Source organism: Sycon ciliatum (genome assembly GCF_964019385.1).
Source record: "Sycon ciliatum chromosome 5 unlocalized genomic scaffold, ocSycCili1.1 SUPER_5_unloc_1, whole genome shotgun sequence".
Classification (NCBI taxonomy): Eukaryota; Metazoa; Porifera; class Calcarea; order Leucosolenida; family Sycettidae; genus Sycon; species Sycon ciliatum.
Window position 1 is genome coordinate 846722 of NW_027044462.1, and position 13300 is coordinate 860021.

General features: G+C 46.9%; 1 protein-coding gene across 2 annotated transcripts in view; it reads left to right on the plus strand.

The window, feature by feature from the left end:
• Positions 1–13300, plus strand: part of LOC135830333 (angiopoietin-related protein 7-like) — a 175954-nt gene that overhangs the window by 158168 nt on the left and 4486 nt on the right. Inside the window, exons 4-6 of one of the 2 annotated variants that reach the window (XM_065342601.1) lie at positions 10448–10561; positions 11538–11743; positions 12892–12925. The exons of the other annotated variant lie outside the window; for it this stretch is intronic. Coding sequence (XP_065198673.1) covers positions 10448–10561; positions 11538–11743; positions 12892–12925 — 354 coding nt within the window. The remainder of the gene's footprint in view (positions 1–10447; positions 10562–11537; positions 11744–12891; positions 12926–13300) is intronic. 2 annotated transcript variants of the gene reach the window in all.

Here is a 13300-nt window from a genome sequence, read left to right on the forward strand (position 1 = left end):
GCTAATGCCCCCACCTTCCCAAACATTGCCTCGGAACAAGACGATACCACCATGGAAGCTCTTGTGAGCAAGGGATAAAATAGTCTCTTTTTGGCGATATTGAGCTGAATTTCAAATCTCCCGGGCCTGGGGTCGGATTTGGAAAATAAAAGTGCAACTTTTAGGGCTCTTTTTCGGTGCTGGCGCTTCGCCTGTTGAGCCAGCCACGGCAATAGTAAGCTAGGAAAACAAAGCAAATATGAATTAAAGCAGAAAATGAATGGAAAATTACAAAGAAAAACGATTATAGGCCATTCACACGACGTGCAAACATTTGCACGCGTGTGACCAAGATAACACGGGCAAACCGTGATCCAGTTCACACGGTGCTGGGCAAACTTTGCAACCGTCAATGTATCCATAGTGACCCCCCCGAAAATGCCGGGAAATGTTAAATTTTGAATTTTCCTTTGTTCAAGCACTGCATTTGCAGTACGCACTTTCAACAACCGACACTTTTCCTTGCGTGCAAAGATAATCGTGAGCAAAAGGGCCTCGGCCAAGATAAAAAATCTTTTGCTCGCGTGTGTCCAAGTTTATCGTATCCGAGTAAATGTCCTTGGAAGCGGTACGATAAAAGTAAGTTTGCCCGTCGTGTGAATGGCCTATTAACGGAAGTGAGCACTATCAAAATTCGTGCATCACCCAGGTATTCGAGAATGTTCTTCGATGATAATTATTGCGTCTAGTTCAGTTGTGATAGTAGATCTTTAAACTGACCAATAGAAGAACAAGTTTTCAGACCGTATGGTAATGATAACCAATGAGAGTAGCCGGAAAACAAAGGGGACTTTAGATACTGGGCTGACTTAACAAGAGGCAGGGTGAGCGCGTTACGGGTTGAGCTTGTCGAAAACCAATTGTACTTCATCATGTGTGAAGGGGTTTTATGAAGAAATATCTCTGAACCAGTGTACAGAGATGGTGCTTATGACGAACGGAGAGAGGAGAAGTGTGTGCAAGTCGATAAAGGGCATCCGAAGGAAAACATCGATCCTTGTTGTAAAGAATTTTAAGTATAAATCTATGGTGGACTTCTAATTGGCTCAGAGTTGTGTCAGAAAGGCCACACCAAGCGGTATCGCAATAGTCGAATATAGGGAGAATATAGCACTGATAAAATAATAGTTTACAGTGGATGGGCAAATGAGTGCAATGTGGTTGTAGTACCCCTAAGGCTGAACTGGTTCGCTTGCATACTCAGTTGACATGTGCAGCCCAAGAGAGTTTGCAGTCAAACATCACACCTAGATGTTTGTGCTGAGTAACAACACGGATAGGCATAGTCGAGTCAGGGAAGAATAATGGTTGATCAGGAGGGGATGAAGAAATATACATGGCTTCTGTCTTGTCTAAATTGGGCTGGAGTTTCCACGTTTGCATCCACATGACAGTGCTGTTGATGCGATGCTGCATGGTAAGGAGTAATTGTGCAGGGGAGGAATCAGAACAGATAAGGCCAGTGTCATCCGCATACAAACTAACATCGGGGACAACTGAAGGTAGGTCATTAACGTAAAGCAAGAATAACAAAGGACCCAGAATGGAACCTTGGGGCACTCCAGACTTGACGAATGAGAGCGGTAGCCTTTTTTGGAGCTCCCGGAAAGTACCCCCCTTTTTTTCGTGATTCCCTGGGCCTTTGGCCCTCGGAATACTTTTTGCCTTGTATCCAGTATGGTTGACAATTACACGTCTACTGACAAAGTGGACATTGCTATCCTGATCGACTCAGAGCTGAGGGACCTCATCCGACACCGTGGTCTGGACGTCCCGCGGAAAGCCACGAGGACCGAACTTGTTGCTGCACTGAGGGCATCGCAGGACGCCACCTACAATGGTGTAAGTCTCTCTGGAAGCGATCATGCTGTTTCGAGCCTGTGCTCAGCCCTGTCAGACCTCACAGATGTAGTAAGGGAGTTGAAGGCGGAAATAACTGCCATGAAGGGAATGGAGGACAAATTACACGAGACGAATAGAGAAGTCGTGGATTTGAAAAAGAACGTACGGGAGTTGAGAGTTGATCTTGTTGCCGTACAGACCGAGCTAGCCGTCCTAAAAAGCGGGGAGGCTGCCTTGCATGCTACGGGAGGCACGCACCTTGCAAAAGGTCAAACACATGCACATACGCCACTTGATGAAACGGGGACAAGCACGGGCTATGGTGCGCAATCCTATGCTGCTACCCTGCAATCTTCCGGACCCCCCTCTAGCTCTAGTGTACACCCACGTCGTACAAGCCCTAACCCAGCCCAGCCAGTCCCACAGAAAACCAGAGTGGTATCATACTACCACAAGCCGCCCAAACAACCCTCTGGCACGTCTGACCGTCTCGTTGCAGGTCGCCGTGTGAAATGCAGTGCAATCCATGTGGGAAACATTGATCCCAGCTGCTCAGCTGACGCTATCGCGAAATGGTGTCAGAAGAAGCAAGTGGAAGTTATCAAGTGCTCCATTTCCGCAACAAAGTACTTCGGACTTTCGTACGCACACCTGGTGGTCCCTGAAACGTACACGGCGAAAGTGTTGGACAAGGAGTTCTGGCCCGAGGATTTCACTGTGCGGAAGTGGTATTGGGAGACTGATCGAGTCGCCCACGGTTCCAATCAGTAAACATGTCTCCTCTAAATCCACTCGCACCACCGTTCACCCCCAGATCACATCCTCCACCACCAATATCTCTACCCAGTCATCATACAAATCATAACATCAATATCGGTCATTTAAATGTGCGTAGCCTCAGACATAAACTCCATGAAATTCAATCCCTCATCTCCGACCATTCCCTGGATGTTCTCGCTATTACTGAAACTTGGCTTGACAATACAGTTGCTGATTCAGAACTAGCTATTGACGGGTACACGCTGTTCCGGCGTGACCGATAGTGTCCACGAAGCTGCCCTTGCCTTAGTGGTCTTTCAGTCCCCTGCCGCAAGGCGGGAGGCGTCTGTGTGTACACCAGCACTAGACTTGGCTTTACCCGGCACTTGCTACGAAGCTCAAATAATTTTGAAATGCTCTGGCTTACATCTCGCCGGCGACGCAATGCTGCTCCCTTCCATCTTGGTTGCCTCTACAGACCCCCGAATTCCCCAGCATCGTTTTGGACTTCCCTGGCGCAGGAACTGACAGAACTCCAGGGTAACTCGTTGGTGCTCATGGGTGACCTGAACGTGGATTCTCTCCAACCTACATCCCAGCTCTACTCGTCTCTCCTTACCAACTTTCTTTTGCCCTTTAACTTTCTAAACTGTATTCGCGACCCAACTCGTGTTTGTCCGAAGTCGTCATCGTCAATTGACTACATTCTAAGTAATACAGATGCTGTCTCAGGCGGTATTGTTCATGACTTTGAGCACTCCGATCACTGTTTGGTATGTGCAACCTTGACCACCCCCGACCCCTACTCTTTCCCGACTGACTGCAACCAGCGCCTGCCCAGTCGGGACTTTTCCAACACCGATATCAAGCAATTGGAGACCCTCTTAGAGTCCGCAAACCTCTGTACTTTCTCTCTCTCTTCCAGCGTGAATAGTATGGTTGACGAATGGACAAGTAAAGTTGACTCAGTGCTGGATTTGGTAGCGCCATATAAACCGTCTAAGCATTACCGACATGCTCCTCGTCGAAAGTGCCCCTTTGTTACGTCAGAGCTACAAGCACTAATTCGGAGGCGCAAAGCGGCCTTTCGCACGTGGCGCAAGGGAGGTTCCACAGACACCAAGCTTTACAACAGCTTTCAGCGCCTTCGCACCCAATGTAACAATCTCTATCGTCGTCTGCGGAACCAGCACTATCAGAGAATTTGTGCCGAATACAGAAAATCTCCGCGTCGCTTATGGGCTACAATCAACTATGTGACAAAGCGTAAACCAAAGTCGTCTCCCATTCTTGCACCTAACCTGAATGACCACTTCCATGCTATAGTCCACGACCCCACAAGCACGTACGACCTGCCGTCTGGACCGGTCCTTGAAGATGCATTGACCTCTTTCGATCGGGTCAGCACTACAGAGGTAGAGCGTGCTCTTCGCTCCCTTATACCGTGCAAGGCACCGGGTCCAGATGGCCTTCTGCCTGGTTTCCTCAAGGCCATGGCGTCCTCCTTGGCGCCTTCTTTGGCACAAATCTTCAGCGCGTCTCTTAGCAGTGGAGTGTTTCCTTCTGCCTTTAAGCGAGCCAACATCACCCCGATCCCAAAATCCGCTCAGACCGACGTCTACAACGCAACGAGCTACCGCCCAGTTTCGCTGACGTCGATCCTGTCCAAAGTGTTGGAATCCGTGGTAATGTCGCAACTATTCTGTCACCTGGACTCGACTGCATTCCTACATGATCACCAATTTGGGTTCCGCCCAAATCGCTCCGTCCATCAACTGCTCTCTTTGGCAATTAATGACTGGTGTCTTGCTCGGGACCAGAGCCTGACCTCTGCTGTCGCGTTTGTTGACCTTAGTAAAGCGTTCGATCGTGTGCAGCATCAGCAGCTACTCTTGGCTTTGCACGAGATTGGTATCAGCGGATCAGCACTCTCATGGTTTAAATCCTACCTTTCTGGCAGAGCCCAGCGGGTCCTCAGGTGCGGTGAGGTCTCTCCATTTCTACCTGTCACTCGTGGGGTCCCGCAAGGCAGTGTCTTGGGCCCAACTCTGTTTAACATCTATGTTCGCCGCCTTCCTGCAACTGCTGACACATCCGGGACGAAATTGCTCGCTTTTGCGGACGACAAAACGGTGTACGCATCCTGTCCGACGGCAAAGGAGGCTGCAGATTTAGTTTCCCACACGTTATCAGCACTCGCTACTGATCTTCAGCAACTTGGCCTGACTATCAATGAGAATAAGACTGTTGTAATGTTCATCGCTCCCAAGCGCTCGCCGGTCTGTCCCACGCCCACTATCTGTATCGATGGTAAAGTGCTGACAGAAGTGTCCAGTGCTCGCTGTCTGGGGGTTGTAATTGACAACAAGCTCTCGTTCACACCTCATTGTGATAAGCTTGTTGCCAAGGTGTCACGCAAAATTGGTGCTCTACGGCGTTCTTTTCGTCAACTGTCCCCGTGCGCTTGTCGCCTTTATGTGCTATGCGTAATTCAATCTGATCTAGAATTTGCATTTCAATCGTTCTTACCCTGCTTATCTGCAAAAGACCGTGGGCGCCTATTTGCTGTTCACCGTCGTGCGATCCGAGCCGCCTGTGGTGCCCATTACTGTGCTGACGTGGACCCCCTTTACCACTCTCTTAAGCTATGTCCTCTGGACCACCGTTTCTTACAGTTGTTCATTAAATTTATCTTTCAGTGTAAAGTAGCTCACCCGGTTGCCAGTTTAGATTCTCTATTTTGTAGGCACAGTACACCTGCTTACACCACTCGCGGCTCTTCTGCAAATAATCTTTCGTTATGCCGATATAAGACTGCATGCGGGTATCGCTCATTGTCTAGTAGGATTGCTTTACTTTGGAATGCTCTGCCCTTCGAAATGAAGTCTTGCAATACGTCTTCTGCATTTAACGCCCATCTTGCCTGCCTTCTTAATGACGGGTCACAATGTACCCGGTTAAAACAGCACCTTTTTGAAAATGTTTTCGATGAGTGATGTGTCGCTTTGTTTTGCTCTAATTGGTGCTTTTCTCCAATGTCATGCAGTCGTATTTATTCAGCTTTTATTTCTTGTGTACTTGCATACTGGTATTAGTTTAGTCCCACAATCTGCGATAAAATGATCCGCTGTAGCACCTACTCCACTTTTATGTTTATGTATCTATGTCATTCGGATCTCCCCAAGTTGTACAATGTACTGTTGAGATACCGAATTCAAATAAATCAATACCATACCATACCATACCATACTTTACAGGGAGGGGATCAGACAAGAAATAGAACAAGCGAACAGCCTGAGAACGAGCAGACAGATACGAGGATATCCAACGCAAGGCAGCATCCTCCACCCGGAAGGTGACCTTCAACTTGGCAAGTAAGCCACGATGCCAAACGGTGTCGAATGCCTTAGCCAAGTCGAAAAACTCCATTCCCACGTGCTCCCCACAGTTCCTCTTTGTCGCTATGTCTTGGACAAGTCGAGTCACCTGGTATTGAGTTGAGTCACCACGGCAGAATCCCGACTGAGCTGGTGAGAGAGCCGGAGCGATGTGCAGGTAGAGGGAATCGAATACAATACGCTCACAAAGTTTGGAAACTGTGCGCAGCAGAGAGATGGGGCGGTAGTTTGCCGGGCAAGCACGGGAGCCTTTATTCTTGTAAAGCGGTGTCACGATGGTGGATTTCCAATCCTGTGGGAATGTACCAGTTCGAAATGACATATTAAAAATAATGGCCAGAGGATAGGCTATTGATGGTGCAAGAGACTGCAGCACTTCATTCGGGATCCCATCTGAGCGGGGAGACTTTCCACATTTCAGGCGCTTCAGATATTTCCGAACTTGAAACGTAGTGACAGTGATTGTACGGAACGGAACAGATATGAAAGGCGACTGGGACAAAGGGGAATGCGCCACGAAGGATCATCAGGTAGCCCAAATGAGGTGAACTGAGTGTTCAGAACATCAGCTACGCTCTTGGGGGACGTGGCGACCGTACCGTCGGATGCTATCATCGTTTGGGGCATGACACGGCCGGAATTGTGCCGCTGTGCTCGCACAAACTGAAAGAGTGTAGGTCGATTCGGTGACGTTAGTGATGCTTGGATGGAGCGTATATATTGACGATGTGCTTGCCGAGACAGGTGCTTTACAGCATTCCTTTGTCGGTTATAAGCTGCATGATTTACTGCTGTCGGATATTTTTTGTACACACTATATAGATCACGCTTGCGTTTTACAGGAGACCTGAGCTCAGCAGTAACCCGTGGTGGAGATTGCATGCGGGGTCGTGGAGATGTCACAGTGTGGGTGGCTCCGAATGAAGTGAGGTGCCGACGGAAGGCGGACTGGAGCTCACAATCAAAGTGATGAAGTGCGTCATTAACATCAGTGTACGAGTTCAGAGAGGACCAGTTGTAGCCAGCTAAATCAGCGTTGATTAATTGCCAAAGGTGCGAAGGTACTTGTTTGAAGCGATACAGTGAAGAGGGAGGACCAGTGGCAGAGTTGGGGAAGTAGTTCGAAATAGGGGCGTAACATAAAGTGCAAACAATCTGTATATGGTCAGACATACCCAAGGGAGGTGCTTGATCAATTGAGCGCACGAGGCGTGGTCGGTTGGTGATCACCAAGTCCAGACACGAAACAGAGCCATTAGGCGAGGAATGAGTGGGGAAGTCAAGCATCTGGTGGAGCCCAAGAGCAGCAAATACTGTGCTAAGGAGATCACCAGCCTTCGAGGTAGAATCGGTTGGACACCAGCTTGAGTTGTGGGCGTTGAAATCGCCAGTCACTAGCAGATCATAAGAATCTAAACAGACTGACTGTAATGCCTCAGCAAACATGTCACAAAAGTACGACAATTGCATTGTGCTCTGTGAGGGTGGTCGATACATGCAGCATAGTAAGATGGGATTCTGAGATTGAGTAGAGGAGGAGCCAAGTTCAAGCCACACAGACTCGCAGCCAGGGCGTTGAAGGTCGGCATGAGGGGAGACGTACGGAAAGGAGTCCGAACGGACAAGTACGGCAACACCCCCATACCCACGGCTACAATGTGCTGACCGATTGTCTTCCGGAGGTCGATCTCTGCGGATGCAGATATAGCCTGACAGTGAGAGCGGGTTCGAAGGACAGAGCCACGTCTCTGTTAGGCAGATTATGTCAGGCTTAGCACATTCGGCAATAACGCAGAGCTCAGACAACTTGTTGACAACAGAGCGACAATTCAGAGACACTAGGGTTAAATCACGCTGGGATTTAGGGAAAAAGGGAACGCTGATGGATTTAGCGCTGGACATGCAATGTGTGCGGGTCGGCCAGAGGAGGGCTGAGCGGGGTAGAGCCGGCGGGCTAGTTTCGATCGTGGGGTGAATACAGGGGCGTTGGGATTTAGTCGTTGTTGCTGCATCGTTGTGTATGTTGGTTTGTTAGCATGACAGTTCAGGATTGATCATCACTGCCCCGCCGCGAAGTAGAAGACGACTTGTTACCTTGGGCATCAGCAAAGCGCCACTTTCGCACTGTGTGCTGGATGGTGGCAGGCCAGAATTTGGAGTCGAGAACTTTGTCCTCGTCCGATGCTGCCACGGTTACGCGAGCATGGCTAGTACCCAGGTACGTGTTTTCTGAAATCGAACAGTTCAGTACGTCAACTTGGCGGGCCTTGCACCACGCTGTTATTGACTCTGCCCTGCAACCCGGACCGACATTTCCAACGTACAGAACAAGCTTCTTTGTACGTTCAGGCCCTGTTAGCACACGCGGGTCGGCTGCCCTGGGCTGTGGTTTCACGTAGCGTGACGTAACCCTACGGCGTGTGACTTCCGACAACTCTGCACCTGCAGCACTCGACCCTGGGTTGGATTGCTCAGGTGGGTGTGGTCTGGTGCCATGCATTGACAAAACAGGCTGCGACAAATGGCTGGAGGTGGTGTGAGCGGGGGTCATATGGTGAGTACTAGAACCCGTACTACCCTGTGTGTACTGCATAGGACCAGAGGAAATATGGGTGCGTGCACGTGGGGGATTCAAGTCTCCTACGGCGGTGCTGTACAACTTCCCGCCGGACATTGCCAAATTTTGCTGTGCTTCCTGTACGAGAGGGTGTACACAGATTTCCGGTTGTTGGAGCCCCTGAACTTCCCGCCTGAGTTGTTGCACTTCTAATTCCAGACTCAGGATTTTGTCGGCTCTATCCTGTCTCAAGGAGACAATTTCCTGTGACATGCAGCTAATTGAGTCAGTAAGGCTTACAATTGCAAGTTGGAGCTCCGATGTGGGTAGCGAACTCTGCGCCAACACGCCCACTCCACGCTTCCTCAGCTCGCTCACCAGATCCGGCCGGGAGAGGCTCGAGGCTTTATCCACAGACATTTGCTCCCCGATCTTGATGAGCTCCTCATAGCCAACCAAAGCCAGGTCCATGCCTTCGTTTGTCGCCATTGGTACTGTTCATTGATTCTCTGTCACAATCAAATTTGTACAAGTAGGTACTCAGTAGGGAGGGATAAAAGAGTAGAAGAATGGCAGAAGGCTATAGAGTTGATGTGGAGTAGAGATATACGTGCCTATCAACAAAGCTACAAGTGACTGATCATAGCAAAACTTCCAACTTCTTGTTGAATTAGTGGAAATGTAAAACCGCGTTTGCAATATCAGCAGGCAGGCAGGCTTAGTGGCATGGTCTGAGACCATGATTGAAAAGCAGAGGGTACCAGGTTCTCTATCTCAATCTAACCAACCAACCAGGTTCAAGTTCTGCTTGGGAGCGGAAGGCATCTAGCCAAGTCTAACGCGCACAATGAATATATTTATCTCTAAGACCGATCTGTGTCGAGTGAGTACAAACGGTAAGGTACTTTGATTCCTGGGTGCAAAAGTAATACAAATGACCCTCGTTTTCGCCCTAAGCAGCTTTACCCTCCATATAACAGCAGCTGTCAACCTCGCTCTCCATCTTTAACTCACTACTTATTTGAAGTAGTAGTATCACAGTATCGCAGATTCTACATTCTGCAATACCAACGCGTCATGAATACGTCTTGGGGCGAATTTAACACATCAACAACATTTGGCTGGAGATAGAATCAGGATTCCTGAAGGGAACAAAACACGGGATATCCAACAGTTGGTCTCTTCTATTAGTTCTAAGCAGTAATGGGGAGGGGTAGTTCTGTAGAGAGACGCACCTCGAGGCTAATCCTCGGAGCACAAAATGTCAAACCGCACCCTACTTTCACTTCGCGCTAATTTATTAATAACGTTATTCACTGCTTGCAGCAGATCCTATGTCTAATTTATAAGTTGATTTCAAAGTTCGGACTCTGCACTGTGAATTTTGGACCAATGGACTCTATAGAGGGGTGAAGCCAATTGGCTGGACTCTATACAGGGAGTGATGTCCATCTAAACTTTGAGCTCACAGTTGATTCCAAGTTTGGACTCTGTATAGTTGATTTTGGACCAATGGACTCTACAATTATAGGGGTTGGACATAATATAGGGGCTGGACGCTCTACTGAGTCCAACATATATGTTATGTGTAACTCCACGTTGTTGATTAATCACCGTGTCCAAGGTCTTCTTGTGTTTCCCTTCAAATAAAATCTTCGAACACCCAAACACAGATTTGTTCTTTCACTCGATCAGGCTACACAAAATATTTCGCGTAAGATGTGTGAAGAGAAATGGTGAAATTCAATGTCTTTTTTATTTGCCTTCTATCTGAGTTCCATGCGAGATTATACCTTTAACATGCTGCCTCTTTTCTCCTGTCCTTCTTTTGTTTGCCATCCCCACATCACAGTACTGCCATCATGTTCTGGTAATCCATGTCAGAACGGTGCAACATGTCAACAGAGAGGATCATCATTTCATTGTCACTGTCCACCATTGTATATTGGAAAACGTTGTGAAGAAAGTGAGAGTACAACACAACCTATTGATGCTGATCTGATTAAGTGGGAAGTTGCACTATTTTTAATAAATCGTTAAGAAGGGATAATGTTCACAATACCCATCATTAATCCTTATCCTAGCTCGCATCATAATGAAACACAGTGACGTGTTCTCTTCCAAACACATTCCACCATCCATCCTCGGAGCACAAAGAAGTATCAGTAAATGCTCCTAACGTCCTTGGTAGATAGATCACTACAAGCAGCAGTTCCCAAAATCAGGGATGCCTGATGCTTCCAATTCTCTGATAATCTGATAGGGCGCTTCCGGGTGGGGGGGGGGGGGTACGTCGTCGATTGATTGTGACCTAAACAATGAGACATATCTCATTCGTATCTTATTATCATCCAACTTCTAGGGGGTTGTGAGTTGCCTGGGTGATTCACGTTAGAAGCTGTGTGTGGCAATGATGTCCAAACTAATCAATTGTTCCCTTTGTGGCTTCACACCTTCCTGTCGTTTTTGTTCCACTTGCATGCAAACGATTTCCAAGCAGCTTTTCTTTCATATTGTAATGTACCATATTTCAGTTCTTTACGATGACGACGTGGAAACTGTCTTGCACGAGAGAACAATGACCGCGCTTAACATGCATTCATCATTACATTATGTAAGGACGGAATTATTACCTAGTAAACGATGACTTCTAGAGAGTACGTAGATGTATATGCTTTTGGTCACGGTGGAACGATTTTTGCTAATATTTGTAAAATGTATAATGAATATTTTTGAAATGATTTGGGTAGCTTGGTTTAGTCACCAAAATACACTAATAAACACGGCTAGGAAAGCGATTTTGGAAATCTCTTGGGATTGCGATGATGCATGGCGATGATTGGGGATAAACGGTGCTCCTGAAAAAGCAAATGTTGCCTGATTTAGCCGAATACGAAACGCCGTACACGAAACGTGATTTTTTTACTTGGCTTGCTCTCCAGAGTGGTGGGATGTAGCTAAGTTTAAACAGCAATCCAACACATTACATCAAGTCAGTGAGGATGTGCAACAACTAAAACATGAACTACGTGCTGGAAGACAGGATGATATCAATCGTATTGATTCATATCTTCAACAACTGGGTACGAGGATCCTTACTAATGTAAACTCCACTATGAATCAGATGTCATCTCAAGTTGCCTCACTGGTGAGTTCATCATAATGGCAGATTGCGTCGATTACAGAAGTAGAACCTGTGTTTACCATGCTATGAGTAACTTTGCAATGACTGGACCAGGGTTGGTATAATTAGGGTTAATTACCCAGCACAATACTGAATGCTTCACGAGTATATATAATCTGCCAGTATACAACCCAAATAATGACATACGGAGATGTTCGTCTGTAATATTGATGTACACTCGGACGTCTCTTATCCGGGCACCTTGGGACCGGGCACTGCCCGTATCTCAGATTTGCCCGTATCTCAGAATAACTCATCTACCATGTATCATATCACTTTTTGAAGAAGTTTATTTGGAACGTATTGCACATGTTCAGGATACAAAAGGAACCCATTGGTAAAAATGTGTGGATTACATAGGTTGGCAGTGAAAAATAAGCACTTCCGAATACGGAAAAAGTTCAAAACCCCCAAATTCGAAGCATTTTTGCCATAGGAACTCAAGCTAAAGGTGCCCGGTAGAGAGACGTGCCCGTATCTGAGGCGTCCGGATAAGAGGCGTTTGAGTGTATGTTCATCAGCATTTGGCCGAAGCCAGGCGATTGGTACCCACCGTGCAAGCATTCCGCCACAAAAGGTGGAGCCGTGCATCATTGATACCATATTAATTCTTCTAAAATGCTGTTGGGCAAACTATGGATAGAAACGCACAACGCTTTTAATATCCGTCTTAGGAAACACGAGAGGGTTTGGAGGAAAGCACGACCAAATGAAATCAAATACCCACCCCAGAAGCATTACAAACCAAAGACCTTACGCAGGATAGCTGCCGATGGAAGGAGAGCATTCCTTTGCAATTCTACCACAGCTCAGTAGCTGGTGTATACATGTCGCTGTGGACGTGTATTAAAATAATTGTAGACCTTCGGTATGACAGCAATGTTCTACAACTTAGTTGTTACATTTTTTATCCTCGCGATCGCAGTCACCATTTCCTTCAGCCGCTATAAAAAATGAAAAACATTTCCAGTGAAACGAAACGGGGAATCCCCAAACAGGTTTTGTGCATTTTAAAGCGCAAATCAAATTGGTGATCGTCAGAAATACAAATTTTAGCCTCATCTTTACAAATGTTAAGTTAAAATGTTGATTCTTGTTGGTATTTTCCACAGAATGAAAGGCTGAGCGAAGTCCAGAGAAATCAAGGTAAAATGGTTATTATTCATTAGTTGAGGGAAGGTGATATTGGATAGAATATTGAAATATTATTCTTCATTTTACGCATTCCCGCGGCAGCGTCAACCAAGCAGTTATGCTTGATCCACACGTTCGCTTATGCTGGACATTGAAACAATTGGTCATGAACCACGAGTTGAGTGAAATAAATAAAATAAACAAAGCAGATGTAGACAGCTCCTAGAGAATGGGGCTCTACAAAACCAATGATCGAAGGTAGTCCTTCAGTAACATGGAGCGTCATAAAATTGGTCTCATTGGAAAAATGTCATCATTATTATCTCCTCATGTAGCATTATGGTCAATGGGTGGCCAGATAATTATACGTATGAGGTTGAGTTGCCG